Genomic DNA, 21,102 nt, shown 5'->3' with positions numbered 1-21,102 from the left:
TTGCTTGTGGCGAATTATATATAAATATGTATTTGTGGCTCTATCTAAGAAAGTCGCTGCTCAAGTTCACACGGAAGTCGACAGGATGAGTGCGTCAGCGGCGAGGGTGGCTCATGTCAACCTCATGACAGATACAGTCATCGCCAACCTCAATACAGATACTCTACGAGTAATTCTTCGCTCGATGCTCGTAGCAGATGAACAAGTTGCAGCACCAACCACGTGCAGCAATATCTCCGACACGATCTACAAAGAACGTCCGTTCCGGTATTGTTTCCGCTTACCGACAAATCTACACCAACTGCATCAGCCTCATCTTCTTCACCTTCTTCTTCAACACAGCCTCCTCCAGTCCCGACGCCGGAATTGGCGAAACTACGAGGTACGAGGCCGTACGCATAGTATGCTCGCTCCTCGGCTCAGGCCTAGCCTTTAAAGCCTACAGCTACTCGCCGAGGTGGTCCGGCAATCCCGCGCACTTCAACTGAATGGCAGGACGTTTGAAGGCGAGCGACTGGCGGAGGTACTCGTGGCCGTAGACGGCGATTTGGTCCAGGCGCTTACAGCAGTGCAGAAGGTTGTGACAGCCAACAATTGGGGGAAAACTGGAGAAATTCCGGCTGCACGGCTGCAGATTTTACTTAGCCTTCGGACGGACCTTAAGGAATGCAGAGAACGGAATGAGGGATTGGGAGTGGAATTCGGATTCGGAAGAGGCTCGATGATGCTGGAGAATATTCTCTCGACGATGTCGGAATGAAAAGAACTTCCTCCCCTTTCTTTTATTTTCTCTCTCGTTTCTGGCACTTATCGGAATCTCCAAATACTCCAGACCTTCAGGAGCAGAATGTGATGCCGATCATTCTTCTCTTTTCTTTTCTTACTTCCCCTGTGGTTTTGTGATACATTTACGGTTGCATCATATCCAGGGGCAGATTTCATCAAATGTGACGAACTAGTCTGCAAGCAACCGCAGGGTATCACATATAAATATACCGTACTACACTCAAATATAACCTTATTCCTCCTTCTTGGCCTGCCACGTTGAAATTGCAACCTTAATCATCATTCTAACAATTGCGCTTTGGGATATGCTTATTTCAAATACAGTTCGCGGATCAGCCTCCCAAGGAACTATACAGTCTCGAGGGCCTCTTGTCACTTCATACAATAGTAACGACAGATTACAAATGCAGGGAATGAAAACAAAACATTTTATTTTTTCTCAGCTAATGTAGCACTGCCATTATATCCTCACATAGGTGGGTGAGTAAAGTAAGTGGTCATGAATTATTGTAGCCCCTTGTCTTCTTCACAACCATTATATTTCGGCCCTAGGCTCCCGAATTGTCTCGGTCTCCGAAGCCATTTGAAATCGTTAGGGTCCGACGGCATCGAGCTCCCTGGCTATCGACGGGTTGGTTGGCGTATCTTAACTTCGGCTCCTGTTGACATGGCGGGTAAAATTACTGCATCGGGATTGTTCCAGAAATACTACAACATCCATCCATACAGCATTCTACAAAAAACCATATTCGCCGGTCGTATTGTTATAAATAACCCGTCAGATTATTAACTCACTACGTAATTACAACAGACGCAGAAGCTCCATCACGTTGCTTTTTATTTTTATTTTTATTTTCCTATTTACCTATATCATTTTCGCCATGCCCGCAGGTCTCGACTATGGCAACCCCGTCTCTTCAGGGAAATGAACGCGCAATTGAGTACTTCCAACTGGGCCCGTTCACTGTTCCAAGACTGTTCATCGGGTTATGGCAGCTGTCAAGTCCAGCATGGGGGTCTGCGAGTAAGTCGAAGATATTGAGCCAATTCCAGAAACATGTCGACTCGGGCTTTACAGCGTTTGGTGAGTAGGTACATATGTATATGCGTTTGTAATGGACGAACATAAACTATTGCATATCATACCATATACAGTAAAGGATATATATGGTCATTATGCTATCATTACAGGAGGCCAGCACCATCTGCAGTTCTTAGTTCCGGGAACAAATCCTAACCAGTTCTATGAGCAGATATGGCTGATCATTACGGCGATGCCGAAATTGTATTTGTGAGCTTATCCTCTCCTCCCGTCTATTCTGCGAAACGTCCGGGAACATAATGAAAATAATGACCAAAAAAATACCCCGTTGCAAGTAAGGGCTAACCAAATTCTTTACAGGGCGAATTCCGGCTTTCATACTCAGGGCCTAAATCCATCTTCTGCGCCACCAAGTACTGCGTATTTGAGCATATCACAGTGACACCAGATGGAATGCGTGATGCCGTCTCACAACGCCTGGCAAATATAAAATCGGATAAAATCGATTTGCTCCAGTTTCACTGGCATGATGTGTGTCTTCCGCCTCCAGATCTCTATTGTTTATTATCTATCTCATTTTAGTCGTAAACTTTTTGGTTTTTTCTTAGGAGGGGACATGGCCCCTAACTCTTCTCTCTGTTTTATTTCTACAAATTTCATGTGTCATATATCTCCATCAATGAAGAGCGATGATACTAACTTAACAATCTTTACGTCAGTATAATGACGCACAATATATCCGCGCCCTTCAACTCCTCCAGAACGACGAGCGCGTGGCAGTGCTGGGTCTATGTAATTTTGACACGAAGAGAATGGAAGAGGTTATTGGTGCTGGTGTGAAGATCGCCACAAATCAAGTGCAGGTAATTCAATAACTTCATAACGAAAGAAGGGCGCCCTGGAGAACACTAGCACATCAGTTCCATATAATCGCTGATAGCAGTTTTCAGTTCTCACTCATCGACACTCGGCCAAAGTACGCCATGGCAGAAGTATGCGAGAAGCATAACATCAAACTTCTCACATATGGGACATTGGTAAGGGGTGCTCTCCTCAATATTAACATTGAAACTCATCCCGTTAATATCCTTATGTTCTGCACCGCTAACTCCGCCGCCCTGATATGCAGTGCGGCGGCTTCCTCTCCGAAAAATGGATCGGAAAAGATGAGCCAGATGCATTTGGCGCAGGGATGACTCCCAGTCTGCGAAAGGTACGCGGTATACGTGACAACTCCAACCCTAACCATAACCAATGCCAACTTTCAACCTCCCCACCCAAGCTTAACACCCAGTCTAGTACCTCGAAATGATAAACATATGGGGCCCCTGGTCCCTCTTCCAAACCCTCCTCAAAACCCTCTCCACCATCGGCCGCAAACACAATGCAAGTGTCTCCGCGGTAGCGATACGGTGGGTGCTCGACTTCAGCTACGTGGGTGCCGTACTTGTTGGAGCACGCATGGGTGTTAGTGAGCATACGGAGGATAACTTGGCGGTGTATGAGTGGCACTTGGATGCGGAGGATAAGAGAATGCTGGAGGAGGTCCTGTGCCAGAGCCGAAGGGGGGAAATATTTAGGGATATGGGAGATTGTGGGGCGGAGTATCGGAGGTGAATTAAATGTTCTTTACAAAGCTTATTAGCTATTTAGTAACAAGCCCAGCAAGTTTGGGAAGTATATGTAGGGAAGTGAGGAAGGTATGCGGTGCCAGATGAAAGAGAAATACGCTTGTATAAAAATAAAGGTCGTTTAGGAACACCTCTATTAAACAGGAGCAAGAGCGACAACAATAAAAAAAAAAAATTTCAATCTCGGCATGTACCGTAGCCCAACCCTAAAAGAACGCTCGGAAGATCCCTTCTAGTAAAATGTAATCCCCAAAAAGAGGAAAGCATTAAACACAGGAACCATGATGTAGGACGGTGCAAAAAAGAATAACTTGATTGCAATTTCCCCAGAGCGAACCATACCGGTCGAGACTACGATCAAACCTTCCCACCGACAAACCCATAGAATGAGATGATAAAGCACGTAATAGAACAAAAAACAAAACGTTTAGCGTCCCAATGCTTAAAAAAAGATATCCCCTCCGTAGTTTGGAAATGAAGGCAGTTAACGAAGGTTTCGTTGATCTTCGCACATCGACTAATTGGCACATCATTGGTAAGATCGTGACAACTTAAGTAGTGCGTGGTACGCAAGAGGTGTGTATGGGAAGTTCAGGCGGGTGAAGTTGGATGAGAACCAAGGAATAGACAATTATCATCAATTGTTAATCATGAACTCACGAGGCTGCATAATACTGCAACTAGAGGGGTATAAAACACAGAATAGGGATCTGGAAATCAATCTTCCTTCTTGGAAGTCAACGGCTCCTGTGCACCTGCATAAGCGGTATCTTTAGGTTCATCGTCGTCTTCTAATGGGACATCCAACACACGATCGCCTGCTTTCTGAAGCACTTTGCGGCTCCAAGCCCGTACGCCTTTGTACACAGTCTGTAGATTTCAATTAGCAGCGACCGAGAAGAAGAACGAGTGGTGAAAACCTACCCAAAGGAATGTTAACACTCCTATCAAAAGAACGATCCAGCTGACCGAAGCCACCCGATCCCTGCCAGTGGCAGCGGGTCTCCGCCCACCGCCAACAAGGCCCGAGTTCCGCAGATTCCACCACTGCCATGGAGAAAGAGCAAATATGACTTTTACGAACGACAAAACGCCCAGAGATGCAAGGCCCTTGAAGAAATGTTCGGCCCACGTTGTTGTTACCGGGACATCCTCTTCGGGATAGATGAGCTTCTCAGTATCATCGGGATCGTATAATCGCGAGAGTATGGTATCAAACGGATCAATATATAGGTTGATTATCGGATCAGCCACAAAACCAAGCAGGAACATCGCAAGCAACAGTATAACGGCCGTGAGGGCAAGTTGAGTTGCTGTGCTCGTGATCCATCGACCCCACCTCATCCTCTCAAGACGATACTGGAAGCCACATGTGGGGCACTGCCAATAGTTCCTGTCCGAATATGCTGGATCCGCATGCCTCCACGAATTCAAACAGCCTTCATGCACATATCTCGAGGATCCTTTACATTTGCAAGGTCTAATGAGACGACCTAGCTCGGGATCGGACGACTCGTATGTAACCCGAGGAGTGGACTGAAGGAACTCCGGGAGGTTCTCTGAAGCAGGCTGGAAGGTGGGAGGAACAGTTTCTAGGCAAATGCGACATGTTCTAGAAGGATAGTATCTGGATGAGCTGGAAGATGCGAACGAAGTAGGTTCTCCCTCAGCCGCTTCCTGCGAACGGGGTTGGGTCTGGCTCTTAATAGGCTCTTTCGATTGCTGCCGTGAGCTACTTGTAGCCTCAGCTGCAGACTCCGTTGCAGGCTCTGGCCACTGCCACAGTGGATCAGTCCTTCGGGCAGAATGAAACGACATTCTGAACTTGCACGGAGAAGAAAAGGGCCTTCAATAATTAAGGATTAAGGATAGATATAGGTTAGGTATTGGATGCAACGGATCAAACCAACAATTAAACAGTAATTATAAATACTCAACCAGCTTCTAGCTCTGGCTGGTTAGTTGACCACCGTTGCAGTGGCACAAACATCATGCGCCAGCAGCAGAAGGATGGTTTGTTGCCGTTGATAAAGTTGATGTTGACAGGTGGCTGCAGGGAAAGAAACGTTGTATGGAAATTAGAAGGGTAAGAGCCGCCACTAAGCTGGAACAAGTTAGGTAAGCGCTGCTTCCTATTATTGGCTATAATAGACGCCCGATCGCGCTTGGCAGCAACACCGCGTCAACAGCCTGTGGCCTGGGGGAAGCGCAGGAGCAACCACCTTCAACCCATCTCAGTCACTCTCTATACAATCAAATATCCGTCCCATTAGAAGCTGTTAGAAGCAGTTATTTTGCCATCTCTCCCTCTTCTGAAGTTCTTACTTGTGCGTCTCATCATGGCCGATCGGTACTCGTTCTCGTTGACTACGTTTTCTCCCAGGTATGCTCTTACCGCCCCACATTGTTGCTGGGAGCTCTAGTAACTGACAAAGAAAATAGTGGAAAGCTGGTCCAGATTGGTATGCGAATATCCCATGATATACACTGGTTCTATGATAGCTAATTTTCTTTAGAATATGCTTTAAATGCCGTGAACCAAGGTGTTACTGCTTTGGGTATTAAAGGTAAGAACACCCAACCCGTCTGAAGCTCCACATGATATATCAACGTCACGAAACTTATTTCTGAGATCTTTTCCTTATTTTCCTTTATTAGCCACAAATGGGGTGGTTCTTGCTACAGAAAAAAAGTCCTCCTCGCCCCTGATAGAGCCTCCTTCTCTCTCGAAGGTCTCCCTAATCACCCCGGATATCGGCATGGTCTACTCTGGCATGGGCCCCGATTACCGTGTCCTCGTCGATAAGGCCCGTAAAACCTCCCACACTGCTTACAAACGCATTTACAACGAATACCCGCCAACGAGAATATTGGTCCAGGATGTCGCCCGAGTTGTCCAGGAAGCTACGCAGTCCGGTGGTGTCAGACCATATGGTGTCAGTTTGCTAATCGCAGGCTGGGATGACGGTGTTGAACCCACAATCGCGGGAAGTGAATCAGATACAGACAAAAAGAAGGTGTCAGGGAAGACAGGAGGGATCCTCAAGGGCGGCCCTAGCCTGTACCAGGTCGATCCTAGCGGCAGCTATTTCCCATGGAAGGCCACAGCCATTGGGAAAAGTGCGACCAGCGCGAAAACGTTCCTTGAGAAGAGATACACAGAAGGTCTTGAGCTGGAAGATGCCATCCATATTGCACTTCTCACGCTGAAGGAGACCATCGAGGGTGAGATGAATGGTGAAACTGTTGAAATCGGTACGATATCAGAACCAACTTGTCCTTCTAATATGACGTTTTCTTGTTCAGCGCAACTGATAAATTATACAGGCATTGTTGGACCACCTGCCGACCATCTATTGGGATATGAGGGAGTTGAGGGCGCCAGAGGGCCACGGTTCCGGAAATTGACCAAGGAGGAGATTGAGGATTACTTGACCAACCTATGAGATAGACTTTCATATTAAGCGCCATTTTCAGGCTTTTGATGCTTTTTAATTATTTGCCTTTAGCTTTGGAATGTAGAAAACCAAAGCACGTCCAGATACATCTTTCTTTCATAACCTCTATTTCAAATGCCAAATAATGTGTCTCATCCCCATCGCAACCAGCGACTTGGAGTCCCTTTCGGCTGGTCGCTGGGTGGGGTTGAATTGAGGCCTCCAGTATATTTCTTTCGAATGTGGTGGTGCCAATTTTTGAGCCTCTAAAATACACCCCACTACACACCTCACACATATTACGCAGTACACACAGATTACTAATACACTCTCAATGCCCTCTCATAATATATATTTCTTGAAATTCTAACACTTTCTAACTCTTTCTAATATAAATTTCGGGTTTTATTCTCTAATATACACTTATAAACTAAGAAACTGGACGTTGAGAGAAGAGAAACAGCAGAATACGCTTGTAGAGATGATGTGCTGGATATGCCTAGTGGATGTAGTTTTAATGGGGTCCAGGTTGAAATTGGATTGGAACCACGCTGAGCTGTTTTTCCGGCCCGAGCTGGCATAACCATCAACTTCTTTATGCCCCATTTCTCTAGGAATGTATTCTCACAGGTAGATAATTTACTACTTTCAATGTACTCCACGCATTCCCTCCATCAACAACAACTTTTCAAAATTCCCGTCACCATCGCCGATGCCGCCTCCTCGTGAGGGCGACCGAAATGGTCGGGAGCGACACAGAAGCTTGGTGGAATCTGATAATATCCTTGCTGATTCGGAGTTGAAGAATGGAATGCTTGAAAATGGGTGTCGCTCAACCCCGGTTTTTAAGCCACGAGCCTACCAGCTGGAAATGCTAGAGGCGAGTCTCCGTGAAAATATCATTATTGCAGTGAGTAAACTCGTCTCGTCCCAATGTCTTCGAGATGCATCTTTTAGTACTGCCCATGCATGTATCAATGCAGTATTCTAATATATGGATTTGCAGATGGACACGGGTAGCGGCAAAACTCAGGTGTAAGCGCATATATTTTCTGTACTCCCGTCAAGTCTCAAATTACTACCGGAGTATTAAGCGGACCCTGCGCTGTCCCACAGTACTCCCTCCGTCAGGCTCTCTATAGAGTTCCTACACATGAACTTGAAATAGATGCACAAGTGCTCAATTATTTTTCGGATCTGACCATTCTATGGATATTTAGAGCAATTCTTCGAATCAGACATGAACTTGAAACATGCGCTGCGCACAAGGTTGGTAGTGCTACTGTCATTAATTTTTGTATATTCACCTTTCTCTCTTGGGTATCACTGACTCCTCCAATAAAAACCACAGCTGGTCTGGTTTCTGGCTCCCACTGTTGCTCTTGCCGACCAGCAGCATAAAAGTATATCACAGCAGCTCTCTGCGTATCAAACAAGACTCCTATTGGGCTCGGACAATGTGAACTACTGGTCCACCAAAAATATCTGGGACGATATACTCTTGAATATCAGAATTGTCGTTTCGACTCCTCAAGTTCTTCTTGATGCCATGACCCACGGATTCGTGACCATGTCTCGGATCGCTTTACTTGTCTTCGATGAGGGTATGTGTCCGGCATCAGGATCGCCTCGCTGATACGTGTGTGTTCGCTGGTAGCTAATTCAAACTCCAGCCCACCATTGCGCTGAAAACGAAGCGCCTAATATCCTAATGCAGCGATTTTATCACGAACAGCTACAAAGAACAGGTACCGCGAATGATCTTCCTCATATTTTGGGACTCACTGCTAGTCCCATTACTAAGGTTGACCCTAAATATTTGATGTATGTGTTCCGTTACAGATGTCATATACACATGGATTAACTGAACCTAGGAAAATTGAGCACAATTTGAATTCCCGTTGCGAGACACCCAGGATCCATCGGGAAGAACTGATGCGATATGTTCATCGTCCAGAGCTCTGTACTGTGAATTTCCAGGTAGATGTGTCAGTAGGTTCTGACATTCTGCAAAGCCTACATCGAATCGTCGAAACTGTCGATATAGAGCAGGACCCTTGGATCAAGAGACTTAAACAGCAAAAAGACCGAAGAAGCCAAAACACTTTGTTGAATGCTATGGTGAAGCGTAAAACTTTTGCCATCTCACAGATGACTAAGCTTCGAAGACAAGCTACTAACATCCACGAAAACTTGGGAGCATGGGCTGCAGACGCATTCATTTCTGAAGTCCTAAAACGACTTGGGGCTAAACGGGCTAAGCAATCGGCAGATCACCTTGGTACATTGGAAAGAGAACAAGAGAATTTTGTCTTTGAGACTCTGTCACAATTGCCAATATATCCCAGTAAACAGTACTGGGATAGTGAACCGGATCTAGTCTCCAGTAAGGCTAATCTTCTCATAGACCTTCTGGAAAAAGAGCACACGTCAGATTTTACGGGGATTATATTCGCCCAACAAAGATCAACTGTTACAATGCTTGCACATCTTATATCTAAGCACCCACGGCTGAAAGATCTTATTGTTCCTGGTGCCTTTTTGGGTGATGCTGGCTACGCGGATCGAACATCAACGATAACCGAACTGCATAACACGAAGACCCAAAGGGGTTCAATAGATGACCTACGTTCCGGGAAGAAGAATCTACTCGTCGCAACATCTGTCCTTGAAGAAGGCATTGATGTGTCAGCCTGCCACCTTGTGGTCTGTTTCGATGCCATCAGCAACCTCCGATCTTTTATTCAAAGACGGGGCCGAGCTCGGAAAGAACGCTCTAAATTCGTAATATTTTTGAATGGGGATGATAAGTCGCAAGAGAAGAAATGGAACAAGATGGAAGACGTGATGAAGAGTATGTATGAGGAGGACATGCGCAGGCTCGAGAATATTTGGGCGATAGAGAACATTGAAGAAGAAGCAGACGAAAAAGAGAATGAATATCTCCGGATTGAATCCACGGGGTAAGTGATTATAACTTGACTTCCATGTATTTTTCCTTCTTCTTTCTTCCGTTATATGCTAAAATGCAGTAGTGCACTCTTAACTTTTGAGAATGCTCGACCCCATTTGGAACATTTCTGTGCCACTCTTCAGTGTGACTTTACAGACACTCGACCTGTTTTTCTATATAGTGAGAGCGAACCGGGTGGGATGGTCACTGGTAAAGTCATACTACCCAACGTCCTCGACCCTAAATTTAGAGTAATTCGCGGGTCTAAATGGTGGAGAAGAGAGCGAATGGCCCAGCGCGATGCCGCATTCCAGGCATACGTTAAGCTTTATCGAGAGGGATTAGTCAATGACAACCTGCTACCAATACACTGGATGCCTGTGGAGGATCCAGCCCTGGAATATTCTGAGAAGCGGCCCAGTCTTGTGAAGGTAGCCGGACGTATCAATCCCTGGGCTATGATTGCAAGTCACTGGGAAACGACAAAGACTTTCTATCAGAGTCAGATAGAGATATCGTCTAGTTCTCTCCGGTTTCCAAAAATGCGCCTGGTGCTGCCAATCCCTCTACCGTGTGAGATATCATTCACGATTTTTTGGAACGAGAAGAATACCTTCACCGTGTGTTTGAAACCATTGCCGTCGGTGCACCTTAGGACGAGTCTTATCAAATACGCAGCCGACACAACCTATACCATTTTATCCTCAGTGTTTGCTCATAGGATGCTTCCTGAAAGTTTGGACTTCTCGTGTTTATTTCTCCCTGATGTGGAGTTAACTGGCGAAGCTATCATGGAGTGGTGTTCATCTGTGGAAGGAAGAATCCCAGCCAGCGATGCTGCTGATTATGACGCCAAGAGTCTCATGAACTTGGGACTCGTGAGAAGACTTGATAAGATAAGACGACCGTGGACGGTGGAACGATACAGATGGATGAAGAGGACTTATGAAGACACACAACCTGATGGCATTGATGGCAGTTCGGAGGTTGAGGAGGGAGAAATTCTCCACGTTGAGGGCACTGCATGGCCCAAACGTACTGACTTTTTGCATCCCGTCGCTCATAATGATGGCTCCCATCTCCATCACACAGCGAAAAAATGCTACCCCGCCCGCGACTGCTCTATTGATAAATTGCCTCTTGAATTCTCCTTGTTTGCCCTCCTCACCCCATCAATCATGCATAAAGTCGAAATTTATCTTATCGCAGAGCAGTTGAACAAAACAATCTTGAAGCCTGTTGCCTTTACGGATCTGAGCCTTGTCGTCACTGCGATAAGTGCATCTGTAGCGAGGGAAGCAACCAACTATCAACGCATTGAATTTTTGGGTGACAGTATACTCAAATTTCACACAACTCTCCAGCTATCAGCGGCAAATCTTGTCTGGCATGAGGGCCTGCTATCAAGAGCCAAGGATAATGTGGTATCCAATAAACGGCTGTCCTACGCAGCCGTTGAAACCGGATTAGACAAGTTCATACTCGTGGACGTTTTCACGGGTGCAAAATGGCGACCTAGATATAATAAGGTACATCTCGAAAGTGAAGAACAGGGCATCCCTCAACGGGAAATGACCACAAAGACGCTTGCAGACGTAGTTGAAGCTCTGCTTGGGGCAGCCACAATCGAAGGTGGTGAAACGAAGACCGAAAAATGCCTCGAAATTTTCCTTCCTGAAATTCGCTGGATGCCCTTCGATGATCGGATTAATGCGCTCTACAACTCTGTTCCAGAAGCCTATGAAAACATACGCACCTCCTGGTTCCAGGAAATTGAAAGCCTACTGGGATATAGCTTCAACAAGAAAGTTTTCCTTGTTCAAGCCTTCACTCACCCTTCCAACCCTGGCTCGACAACATCGTCATACCAGCGGCTGGAATTTGTCGGCGACGCGATCCTGGATCATATAATTGTTCATCACCTGTTCAATTCATCTCGAAATCTTCCACATTTCGATATGCATTTGATGCGCACAGCACTGGCCAATGCAGATTTCCTTGCATTCCTCTGCATCGGCATGTCTACAGAGCAGGCGCGCAGCGAGGTCGTCGAGAGCTCCAAGAAAAATACAGTGACAAGTCTGACTACCCGCAAAGTTTTCCTCTGGCAATACATGCGTCACGGCACCTCCTGGGAACTTGCAGCTGCCCAGCAGCAAACCGCAAACCAGTACCAAAAACTACAGGCGGACATTTCAGAAGCTCTGGAGAAGTCCAACACATATCCCTGGACTCTCCTGTCGCGGCTGCGCGCGCAGAAATTCTTTTCCGATCTCATCGAGTCTGTTCTCGGAGCCATATTCATAGACTCCCATGGCTCGTTGGACGCTTGCACTGCATTCCTGGAGCGAATCGGACTAATGAAGTTCCTACGACGCATGCTTGTTGAAGAGAGTATGGACATTATGCACCCCAAGCAGCGCCTGGGACAGGAAGTTGGTAGGATGAAGGTACGCTACGAGACGGAGCATGTTGTTGATGAAGAAGAAGAGGTGGGTGGGTTGGGGTTTTGGACCTGTAAGGTCTTTGTAGGGGACGAGTGTGTTGTTGAAGAAAATGAGGGGGTTAGCCTTACGGAGGTTGAGGCCAAGGCTGCAGAGGCTGCCTTGGCAGTTATACGGGCCAGAGAGTGTGTTAATACTTGTGTTGATGTTGGTGTTGGCGGCGGGGCAGATGGTGATCGTGGTGATGTTGGTGTTGGTGCTAATGGAGATGTTGACAGTGACAGTGATGGTGACAGTGATGTTCTCATGGCTCTTAACTAGATAGTCCTTTTCCGCAAGGATTGTGATTTGGTTTTCATGACCTGGGCGCGAATGGAAGCATAGGACTAATGATGAAACGATTTTATTGCACCTTTGTTGAGTTAACTGATTCGTTTTTAACCCAGATATACATATTTCACTTCCACATTTCTACCGATAGCTAGATCATAATAGACGATACATACGTGCTGCGAAGGACTAATTTGCTTGTTACTGTTCATAGTCTCGCAGGTGGCTCATTATATTCTGCCATTTCGTTAGGCCCGGAAGGAGATGTGTTGCCTTTTGTGGTCCAACAAAATTATCCACGTCCAATAGATACTGCCATGTTAGTCAATTAGTCAAAGAGAATCTCTAGTAAAATGTGAAGATTATTTGTATTAACAGTTTATTCATTAAAGAATTATTTACAAAGTTCGTTACGTCATGAATTTGTCTAGACAGTGAGGGGGAAAAAAGAAAGAAAGAAAGAAAGAAAGAAAGAAAGAAAAGAAAGAGAAGAGAAAAGAAAAGAAAGAGAAGAGAAAAGAAAAGAAAAGAAGAAGTGGAGTTGAGAACCAGAAAAAAAGAAAAGTCTAAGGATACGAAATGTGTAACGTCGTAGAAGCCAACATAAAAGAAACCAAACAAACGCGGTGGAGCGAGTCACATCATTCCACAGGCTTGTAGGGAGAGTTGTCTCTGATAATGTACACTTCCCCGATGAGGACAGAAAGGCCAACCGCCATGGAATGGCAATGATGGGTAGATTGACTCGAAGGCTACGGACTCGGATGTGTTTTCGGGCTAGGATGTCTCTCCAGAGCATACCAGCGAGTGAAGCGCTAAAGGCCGTGCTAAATGCGCCGTAGTTGACGCCGATTGCGATGCTGTACACCATCCATCGCCTAGAATGTGCGGTCAGATATGGGGGTGTGGTTCACCTCGTGGATTTTTTGCCATGCTTGGATGACACGGGAGAGGAGAATTGTAGTGCCGATGTTCGTTCCGGTGAACTTCATGCCAACGAAGTTTCGTTTTGATGACGTCAAATCATTTAAATAGGATAGGAGGGAACGACGGAGAACTCGCGTTACATAATATCACTGAGAGAAAGCCCATGCCGCCAATTGCACCGATTGTGCCTGTTTTGTTTACCCAATGGTCCCATCCGTAGGCAAACACGGGCATCCAACCTTTGGTGACAAGCGCTTGCACGAGAATGAACATGGTGAAAGCAAAGGGCACACGTGCATATGGTAAGTGGGCGACTACTGCTGTGACGGTAGGGAAAGTATCCTGAGTCCAGCGGTAGGCTTCCGCAAGGAGCGAGACTATCGTTGCCGGTCCACGATCTTGCTGCCGTGCCAGCTCTTGAGACATTCGATTAGAAAATATCTGTCCTTCGCTTAATATCGTCCCTTGTTGCTGCTGGGACGATGACTGGCTGGCGTGGGTGTTGGTTATTTCCTGTTTCTCGCCTATCATGGTGACCGCGCTCGTGGTTGACCCTTGGCCGTTCGGTAGTTGATTGTCGCTTGGTATATACGCACAGATGAGGGTGATGGTTCACGGGGAGGTGTCGATACGAGAGTTGGTCTGTCATCTGTCTCGGAGGTAAGGATTGTAGGAACTTGCTTGGAAGCAGCGACCGCCAATGTAATATCATCATCAGTATTCGAGGTACTGTGGCTCTTACCGCCGCCACCCCCATCACCGCTGCCACTATGCCTGGACTGGTCTTGTGAATGAGGCTCAGGCGACTGGGTCAATACTAGAGGGGTCCCATACGCATCCATAGAATCCTGCTCTTTCTGCCCTAGAACCGCAAGCCGTAATTCCTCCGCCCTATACATAAGTTCCAGTCGAGCTTTTTTTAACCTCCAGTCGACCTTTGCGAGCAATCTCACGAGTCTCCTCCCGGTGGTACCATCCGAAAGCAACGTCCCAGAAAAACATAACAAGCGCCGCGGGCAAGGTTACCCAAAAAATAGGATAATGTTCTTGGTCGAAGCGTTAAGGGCCAGGAGGGTAACAAGCGTAGCTATCATAATGACGGCTCCGAAAGCCGCGCCGCCTTTGTCCAGGAAAGGGTTCATAATCTCTTCCAGGGAGAGAAGCTTCACCTGATCGTCATTTGCATTGCCCTCTTCCTCCTCAGCCAATCCTCGCGCATGAGGAATATTAGGATTCACAGGCTTCATTGCTTTCGCTTCCTCCGACAATTCGTGCATCTCAATGGAAAATGGGATAGGGGCCGGATCCGCAAAGATGATGTATAGCAAAAAGGGAAATAAAACAATGGCGGTTGCAATGACTGGGACGATCATGTTTGCCGTGTAGACAATGAACTTGATCTCAAAGGACTGGGTTAGTCGGGTTGGAGGAGACGAGAATTGCAGACGCGATGTTGGCCACCGCGAATTGTGTGTGGATCCAGGCTCTAGGATGAATGATATTGCTTGATACCCGAGTCATGTAGGCAAGGAACGCAGTTCCGGAGAGGACAATAGGGTCGTTGCCAATGAAGCTCCCCAGGCCGAAGAAAAAAGCGTAAAGGTAGAAGAAGAGCCGATGCCCAACCTTGCCTCCCTTTTGAAGTCCTTTAAATGCCAGGAACCTAATAAGCCCAGACGAGCCGATAGAAATAGCAATGTAGGCCAGCGTAATGAAGAAAGCCATGGTATCAAGCGGGGATATATTGTTCGCACCCAGCGTACCACCGTACCACCGCGGACCTCTTCTCGACCAATAGCAAGAATGGCCAGCAGGAAAAGATCTGCGATCAAGGGCGCAGTTACAAAATTCATGGGAAAATTCCATCGTAGAAAGGCCTTGCGCTTGACTTTGCCATTCTGATCATCATCTACATCCTCGCCGTCGGCGGCGGGATCCTGCTGGTACTGGACCTTCCTGGGCGGTATTATTCTCAACGCACTGAGCGCATCAACGACAGTTTCCACCAGCTGCCGCGGAATGAGGATCGGGATGTGAAAGGGGGCCAGGACGACGATATCTGGGCCATTGCTAGAGGGTTAACTAATCGCGCAACCAAAAGTATGCGCCTGCTGACAGATTTATCTTAAATACTGGTGAGAATGAAGACCAAAAGCGTCACAATTGACCGCCCAATCCCAGATTTCGCTAGTATTGAGGTCCTCTTCTCCTAATTTTTCTGCTGCCATTTTGACGAGTTTTTCCTTTTCAGACGCAGCAAGGTGAGAAGAAGTGGCCAAAATGGCCTGGCGGTTTGGTTATAACCCAACGCAGCTGCGGACAGTTTTGCGCTCGGCAAAATCGAAAATAAAAGAAATGGTAGCTTGTAGTTAGGTTGTGAGAGAAGCAGAATCAGCTAGTTATGTTTCTTTGCTTCTGCGGCTTCAGCCATGAATCTGGACAAGCCGGCCGTACTGCGGTCGCCTCCCGTCTGGCATTGGCTGACATTCCCTTTGAGCGGCGAAACTGCCTGTACAAAAACCAGTGCGAGGATACCAGGGGGGCATGTGTCATCCAACCCCTTGGTATCAACTCTGCTTCCGGTTTCTCCACTCAAAATGATAATTGCTCTTGCAGAGTCCCTTTCAAGCATGCCTTTTGGAATTGCAGCAGGAGTTTACTCTACCCAGTAGAGAATTAAGTGAAGAGTGTCGTTGCAAAGGTGTTGTTCAAGAGATCATTTCACTGTTGAATTGGGTTAGATAAGAGACAACAAGCAAGAAAAGCGCGTTCATCATGTCAACCTCAGTAGATGTAAATTAGATATAGATATAGTAAGTAGACCCGAATTTTGTCTTTACCAAAGAAGTTAACTCCGGTGATATATTCACATTCCTATTGCATAGACAGGCCCCTATTAGTTTGGTAAGTCCACCTGATTGCCAACTTAAATCTGTTGATGATTAGCAGTAGCTGCTGATGTTACTATTATTGTCGTCCCCTGAGTAATTTGCTTTGAGAACGGTGGAGATTCTTTTGAGAAAACCCCTTTTCATACGGCTTCTACTCAACGTTATATCTTCAGTTCAGCCTTCGATATATATCGATGAGTACCCTGAACCTCCTCTATGAAAAAACCAGTTCAATGCTTCACGGTCATCATCATAATTTCCTTTTTCTCGCCAGTATACATCTTACTACCACAGCCAAAGCCTTCCGTCAGCTGGGACATGCTTTGGTGAGAATCTTGACTGTTTGCGGCTGCGAGGAAGGATGGAGACACATGATCCTCATCTTATATCATTATTAAGACGCAACGGCCCCGGAGCCGAATGACCATATCGGATAGGAAGTTCCCTCTGGCCGAGTTGATATTGCGCGCCCTGCAAATGATTTCAGAGTACTGTTGGAACTAACGTCGCGGTCTTGTTTGCTCGCCAAGATCGTTCCTCAGCCGCAGCGGATTGGTTTATTTGTTAAACTGGCCCCAGACAGCAGCTTAAAGGCGCCGATAGTAGGGCGAACAACCCCGTCATAGCCCGCTAGGGAGGCAATGCACTTGTGGATGGGCCGCAATTGCTAGCTTTTTGCCGCGGCGGAGCGTCGAAGAAGGACTCAATACTCCCCGAGCCGTTCGTAACCGAGCAGAAATGCAGTTGCTTGGGAGTGGGATGGGAGAGTTGAACGCGAGAAACCATATCAGTTCGGAGATGTTGATGGTTGGTGACGCTGCTGACTAACGAGATCTCAAACAGAACAGAACCACAGGAGTTCAACAACCTCAACAACGTCGAGAAACTCGTTTCAACGGGCGGGCATGCGATAAAGTCAGTTACTTTGCATGAGCAGTATGACTGCCCAAAGACCCTTTCATGCATAAGAATTATTTGGGTTAGGTTGAAACACGATGTGCGACATACCAACCTGCTTGCTTTTTGTCTGGTGTTGTACGGTGCCAGCTCGACAATCCTGCAGACGTGATGCACTGGGCTGCACCCACCCGGGTTGGGCCCTAGCTCGATGCAGCTGGGGGAAAAAGAAAAAAGAAAAAGAAAAAGAAAAAAAAGATGAAGAGAGAGACGAGAAACAAGCTGGCAGCAACACCAAACGACAACACGAGCCGACCAGCCCCAGTCCTAGTACCAGTGAGGCCCCCCAATCCCCACGTTGCATCCATCTGGGGGGGCTACAACCTCTGAAGAACCATGAAGGGGTTGTCCATCATAAGGCTCTCTGTATATGGACGGCATCTGCAAGTTGATGAAGACAATCCTTTTGAAATCGCCAACGGGCCCCAAGGGTAGCAGCACAGTGCATTCCTACAACCACCTGCGGGCTCGCCACGTTGCTGGTGTCAGGGAAAGTGGTTGGCGTCATTAACCCATCGACTTTGATAGCAATGACAGTGAGAAAGACACAAGTCGAGAAAACCATGAGTCTATGGTTCAATCGAAGTACTTTTTTTTATTACAAAACGTCGCTAATCACCTTAGATTTTATGGCCTCTTGCAATAACATTTCCAAAGCTACCTACCCCCCGGTCAAATCTGGGGAAAAGATGTTGAATTGAGCCTCAAGGTCCTACTAACTCAGTGGGGAAGCTCCATGCATCATCCATGAAGCTACAAGATCAATACATATCTCTCATTATAAATTGGGTGTGGCACTACTGGGCTATGAATGGAGCCGTTCATCATTTGGGTTCCCCCCGCTAACAAGGAAATTGCATGACAGCTCATAACTCGAGACAGGCTGGTTGTATCATAGACAAAACCGGAGGGGGTGTATAACAAGCAGTTGGTTCATCCCTCACACTCGTCCTTAGAATGCTTTATCTCTGTCCATTTTTTATCCGCGGGCATTCCTTTCTGCTCCCTTTGGTTCGTGATTTTATTTATATACTTATCCATTTTTATTTTTATTTTTTTTCTTTTATTTGTTTATTTTTTTATTTTTTTATTTTTTTTATTTTTTTTTATTTTTTTTATTTTTTTTGGGGATTCTCCAACCACTTGTCTGTTCCCCGAGTGAGGTACTTCTTCATGGAGTAGCCAACATTTTCCCGACTTCATCCTGCACCAATTGAAACCATAATAGGTCCTGGTTCTTTCAGATAACGATCCATTCTCTCGGCCAGTCCTCTTATCGCTCTGCCACGCGCTCAAAGACAAAGTGTCTGGACCATCGTTCACCTTCAATACCAAACAGCTCCTGTTCCATTGTCCTCCGACTTGCACTCCCCGCAGATTCCAGACCGGAACTGCCACAAACGTGGCCATCATTCACTTGCTGTGATGAAATAAAGCGTATGCCAATCGTCACACCATATCAAAACGCGTTTATTTGGTGTAAGTAGCACTTTATTTCCCTTCAAGAGCCTCTATCGTGTGGGGTTACGGCGAATCCCTACCTACCATTGCCGAAGTATCATGAAATCGCTATAGATGTGGCAAAGCGTCCGGAAATATAAATATCGCGTGTTGGTGTATCATTTCCAACTTCCCATAGAACTAGCTTTTTCGTTTTAAGAAAAAAATAACCTCACCCTGTTCCGCTCTGGTACAGGCCGTTGATACTCTCGGTTACTCTCCTTGTACCATTTTATATTCGTCTTTCACCATCTGGCTACTTCCCTTTAAGACATCGAATTCCGAATAGCAGAATTCTCCCAAGTATACACAGTCATCCACCAGGCTGAGATGTTGGACTCCAAGATACTAATGTTTTGACAGTGGCACCTTCCACTCTAGAGCGTTGGGCAAGTGAAGAATCAGACAACATTATCGAACGTCTTTTGTCGCTTTCTTCCACGCCTACCTCGTCGGCGTTCGTTTCAACGGGGAGCACATTTCGAAACGCAGGGTATAATGCAAGTTCCCGGCGGAGTTCTATGATTGTTGAAAACAACGAAGACACAGACAGTGAATCGTCATCCTCCAGCATGTCTGCACCAAGTACAGCACCGACACTATCTCGGCCTTCATCGTCAGCGGCATCCGATTCGTTTTCGGAATCCATTGATACAAATAACGCTGGCAAGCTTCCCGCGCGATATGCCCTTGAAGAAGATGCAGATGGAAACCTCACTACCCCACCCGAAGCTAACGGCGCAGGGATCGGCCATTATTGTTTCTTCCACATACTGGATTGTGACAAAAGCTTCACTAATCTTGACCTGTGGAAGACACACGTGCTGAGCCACTTCCGCCTACACCCAGCGCCAACCACTGCACAGTGCCCTGCATGCCCATACCGGATATCGGACCCACACCATGGCATTGCCTGGAGAAGGATGCTAACACACCTAGCAGATCAACATCTAAAGCAAGGATACTCCATTCAAAACATCTGCCCAGATTTCGAAACAATGAGGCATCTATATTGCGCCAACATCATAACTCGGGGGCAGCTACGGCTTCTACAACTTCCTGCAGCTCCTGGACGGCCGGGTTATTCCCCGAGTCTAGATTCGGTAAGAGTCGGGATTGGCTCCTCGGACGACCCGTGTGTCGTCTATATGAACCGGCATCGCGAGCGGAGGATGAGAGAACGATCGCGCAAGATCAGTGTCGCTTGAGCTGGTCTGGTCCTCTTAATCTTGTGCCAGACGAGGCTATTATCGCTGAGAATAAGATGTCAAATCGATGAATTATTGTCTTTGTTCTTCTTTAAGCGCCGCAAAACTTGGAGTCATCGGGTGTCATATTGTCATGTGTCGTTATGCAAGGGATGGTGAAATGTGTCTCCTGTGGGAGGGTTATGAAGCAGAAGAGAAAAGTAAGTTATTAGATAGGCCCTTTTCATTTCTCGGACTTTCCTCCCCTAATTCCTTTCTGGTTTATTTAACCTGGCTTGGACGCTTGGGCCTATGAGTGCAGTAGGCTCTTGTATCATCCAACTGCCAAATTCACGTGCAGTCATGATGATGTCCAACGCCAATTTAACAATGTGTGTTCCGTTAAGATCCATGGATTGGTGCTTACCCCAGACATTTTAGTTGGCCATCACCTACGTCCAGCGCTTCGCAGATCCTAAAGCAATTCATTGGAAGTAACCATGATTAGTTCATTGACTTTTCACGACCCCAGGGTGGCAGCATTGTGTGTGATTGGCTTGGAAGAGCGATGAGCCCTAAATATGATTGTACATTGTAATGTATGTATGTACAAGTACATGTACATGTACATATCTCAGGATGATGGATAGGGGATGAAATATTCGTCGAGTCGCGACTGATTCAGAGCTCATTGTTTTTTATTTTTAAGATACCCAATATTTATGTAAATTCTTATGCTCATTATTGAGATAGCCTCTCTTAGTTAGATAATCGATATTCCACAATTAGATAACCAACTGCACAAAGCACCTGTCATCTTATTAGAGGATCATTTTAAAGTTTTGATTAACGCTAAGAATTTAAGCTGTAATACTGTTACTATTCAAGGATCCTCATTTTAGAACAGCTTGAGACTTAGGATGGCTTTAGTTAAACTGTAGCTGATTTATTCAGGCACAACAGGCATTAACCCCCTGAAAACTCTGGTTAAGAGTTAATAAGAGAGGGACATGGAAA

The 21,102-nt window shown here is 46.3% G+C and overlaps 7 protein-coding genes across 10 annotated transcripts; 5 read left to right on the top strand and 2 right to left on the bottom strand.

Moving 5' to 3' along the window:
* Nucleotides 1-85: 85 nt before the first annotated feature.
* Nucleotides 86-760, top strand: BDBG_05712 (uncharacterized protein; the record flags this gene model as incomplete). Its single annotated transcript, XM_002624158.2, has 2 exons — nt 86-382; nt 446-760. The coding sequence occupies 2 exons, from the start codon at nt 86-88 to the stop codon at nt 758-760; spliced, it is 612 nt and encodes a 203-aa protein (XP_002624204.2).
* A 542-nt stretch (nt 761-1,302) lies between these two features.
* BDBG_05711 lies at nt 1,303-3,787 on the top strand. Of its 2 annotated transcripts, none has more exons than XM_002624157.2 (7): nt 1,303-1,870; nt 2,040-2,077; nt 2,189-2,359; nt 2,548-2,691; nt 2,779-2,865; nt 2,958-3,041; nt 3,128-3,787. In XM_002624157.2, the coding sequence occupies exons 1-7, from the start codon at nt 1,687-1,689 to the stop codon at nt 3,443-3,445; spliced, it is 1,026 nt and encodes a 341-aa protein (XP_002624203.1). In that variant the 5' UTR covers nt 1,303-1,686; the 3' UTR covers nt 3,446-3,787. The 2 variants fall into 2 exon arrangements, with proteins under 2 accessions (XP_002624203.1, XP_031579124.1); XM_031722280.1 differs by having other exon boundaries at nt 1,432-1,870; nt 3,111-3,730.
* Nucleotides 2,243-5,718, bottom strand: BDBG_05710. 2 transcript variants are annotated; one of them, XM_031722279.1, is made up of 3 exons: nt 4,384-5,524; nt 4,120-4,329; nt 2,360-3,455 (listed from the first exon to the last, which is right to left on the bottom strand). In XM_031722279.1, the coding sequence occupies exons 1-2, from the start codon at nt 5,275-5,277 to the stop codon at nt 4,177-4,179; spliced, it is 1,047 nt and encodes a 348-aa protein (XP_031579123.1). In that variant the 5' UTR covers nt 5,278-5,524; the 3' UTR covers nt 2,360-3,455; nt 4,120-4,176. The 2 variants fall into 2 exon arrangements, with proteins under 2 accessions (XP_002624202.1, XP_031579123.1); XM_002624156.2 differs by having other exon boundaries at nt 2,243-4,329; nt 4,384-5,718.
* On the top strand, nt 5,623-7,238 carry BDBG_05709 (proteasome subunit alpha type-2). Its single transcript, XM_002624155.2, has 5 exons — nt 5,623-5,842; nt 5,902-5,921; nt 5,976-6,026; nt 6,118-6,714; nt 6,787-7,238. Exons 1-5 carry the CDS (start codon nt 5,799-5,801, stop codon nt 6,903-6,905), a joined length of 831 nt encoding a protein of 276 aa, XP_002624201.1. The 5' UTR covers nt 5,623-5,798; the 3' UTR covers nt 6,906-7,238.
* Nucleotides 7,239-7,320: 82 nt separating this feature from the next.
* BDBG_05708 (dicer-like protein 2) lies at nt 7,321-13,015 on the top strand. The gene is made up of 7 exons (XM_031722278.1): nt 7,321-7,806; nt 7,903-7,931; nt 8,117-8,165; nt 8,248-8,500; nt 8,570-8,720; nt 8,771-9,859; nt 9,932-13,015. Exons 1-7 carry the CDS (start codon nt 7,609-7,611, stop codon nt 12,612-12,614), a joined length of 4,452 nt encoding a protein of 1,483 aa, XP_031579122.1. The 5' UTR covers nt 7,321-7,608; the 3' UTR covers nt 12,615-13,015.
* On the bottom strand, nt 12,825-15,778 carry BDBG_05707 (arsenite efflux transporter; the record flags this gene model as incomplete). Its single annotated transcript, XM_031722277.1, has 7 exons — nt 12,825-12,935; nt 13,264-13,501; nt 13,672-14,040; nt 14,088-14,441; nt 14,577-15,054; nt 15,085-15,620; nt 15,684-15,778. The coding sequence occupies 7 exons, from the start codon at nt 15,776-15,778 to the stop codon at nt 12,825-12,827; spliced, it is 2,181 nt and encodes a 726-aa protein (XP_031579121.1).
* A 766-nt stretch (nt 15,779-16,544) lies between these two features.
* On the top strand, nt 16,545-20,885 carry BDBG_05705. 2 transcript variants are annotated; one of them, XM_031722275.1, is made up of 2 exons: nt 16,545-19,201; nt 19,262-20,885. In XM_031722275.1, coding segments are annotated over exons 1-2 (846 nt in total). In that variant the 5' UTR covers nt 16,545-19,200; the 3' UTR covers nt 20,107-20,885. The 2 variants fall into 2 exon arrangements, with proteins under 2 accessions (XP_031579119.1, XP_031579120.1); XM_031722276.1 differs by having other exon boundaries at nt 16,545-20,306; nt 20,527-20,885.
* Nucleotides 20,886-21,102: the final 217 nt, after the last annotated feature.

Source organism: Blastomyces gilchristii (genome assembly GCF_000003855.2).
Source record: "Blastomyces gilchristii SLH14081 genomic scaffold supercont1.11, whole genome shotgun sequence".
NCBI lineage: Eukaryota > Fungi > Ascomycota > Eurotiomycetes > Onygenales > Ajellomycetaceae > Blastomyces > Blastomyces gilchristii.
This window is presented reverse-complemented; position numbering and strand designations above follow the sequence as displayed.

Coding starts and splice junctions, on each gene's coding strand:
- BDBG_05711 (XM_002624157.2), top strand. CDS start 1,687: ATGGCAACCCCGTCTCTTCAGGGAAATGAACGCGCAATTGAGTACTTC. Junction 2,078..2,188: donor GCGATGCCGAAATTGTATTT/GTGAGCTTATCC, acceptor AATTCTTTACAG/GGCGAATTCCGGCTTTCATA. Junction 3,042..3,127: donor TGACTCCCAGTCTGCGAAAG/GTACGCGGTATA, acceptor CACCCAGTCTAG/TACCTCGAAATGATAAACAT.
- BDBG_05708 (XM_031722278.1), top strand. CDS start 7,609: ATGCCGCCTCCTCGTGAGGGCGACCGAAATGGTCGGGAGCGACACAGA. Junction 7,807..7,902: donor GTGAAAATATCATTATTGCA/GTGAGTAAACTC, acceptor ATGGATTTGCAG/ATGGACACGGGTAGCGGCAA. Junction 8,721..8,770: donor GTTGACCCTAAATATTTGAT/GTATGTGTTCCG, acceptor AACTGAACCTAG/GAAAATTGAGCACAATTTGA.
- BDBG_05709 (XM_002624155.2), top strand. CDS start 5,799: ATGGCCGATCGGTACTCGTTCTCGTTGACTACGTTTTCTCCCAG. Junction 6,027..6,117: donor TACTGCTTTGGGTATTAAAG/GTAAGAACACCC, acceptor TTCCTTTATTAG/CCACAAATGGGGTGGTTCTT. Junction 6,715..6,786: donor TGGTGAAACTGTTGAAATCG/GTACGATATCAG, acceptor TAAATTATACAG/GCATTGTTGGACCACCTGCC.
- BDBG_05710 (XM_002624156.2), bottom strand. CDS start 5,277: ATGTCGTTTCATTCTGCCCGAAGGACTGATCCACTGTGGCAGTGGCCA. Junction 4,330..4,383: donor GAGTGTTAACATTCCTTTGG/GTAGGTTTTCAC, acceptor TGAAATCTACAG/ACTGTGTACAAAGGCGTACG.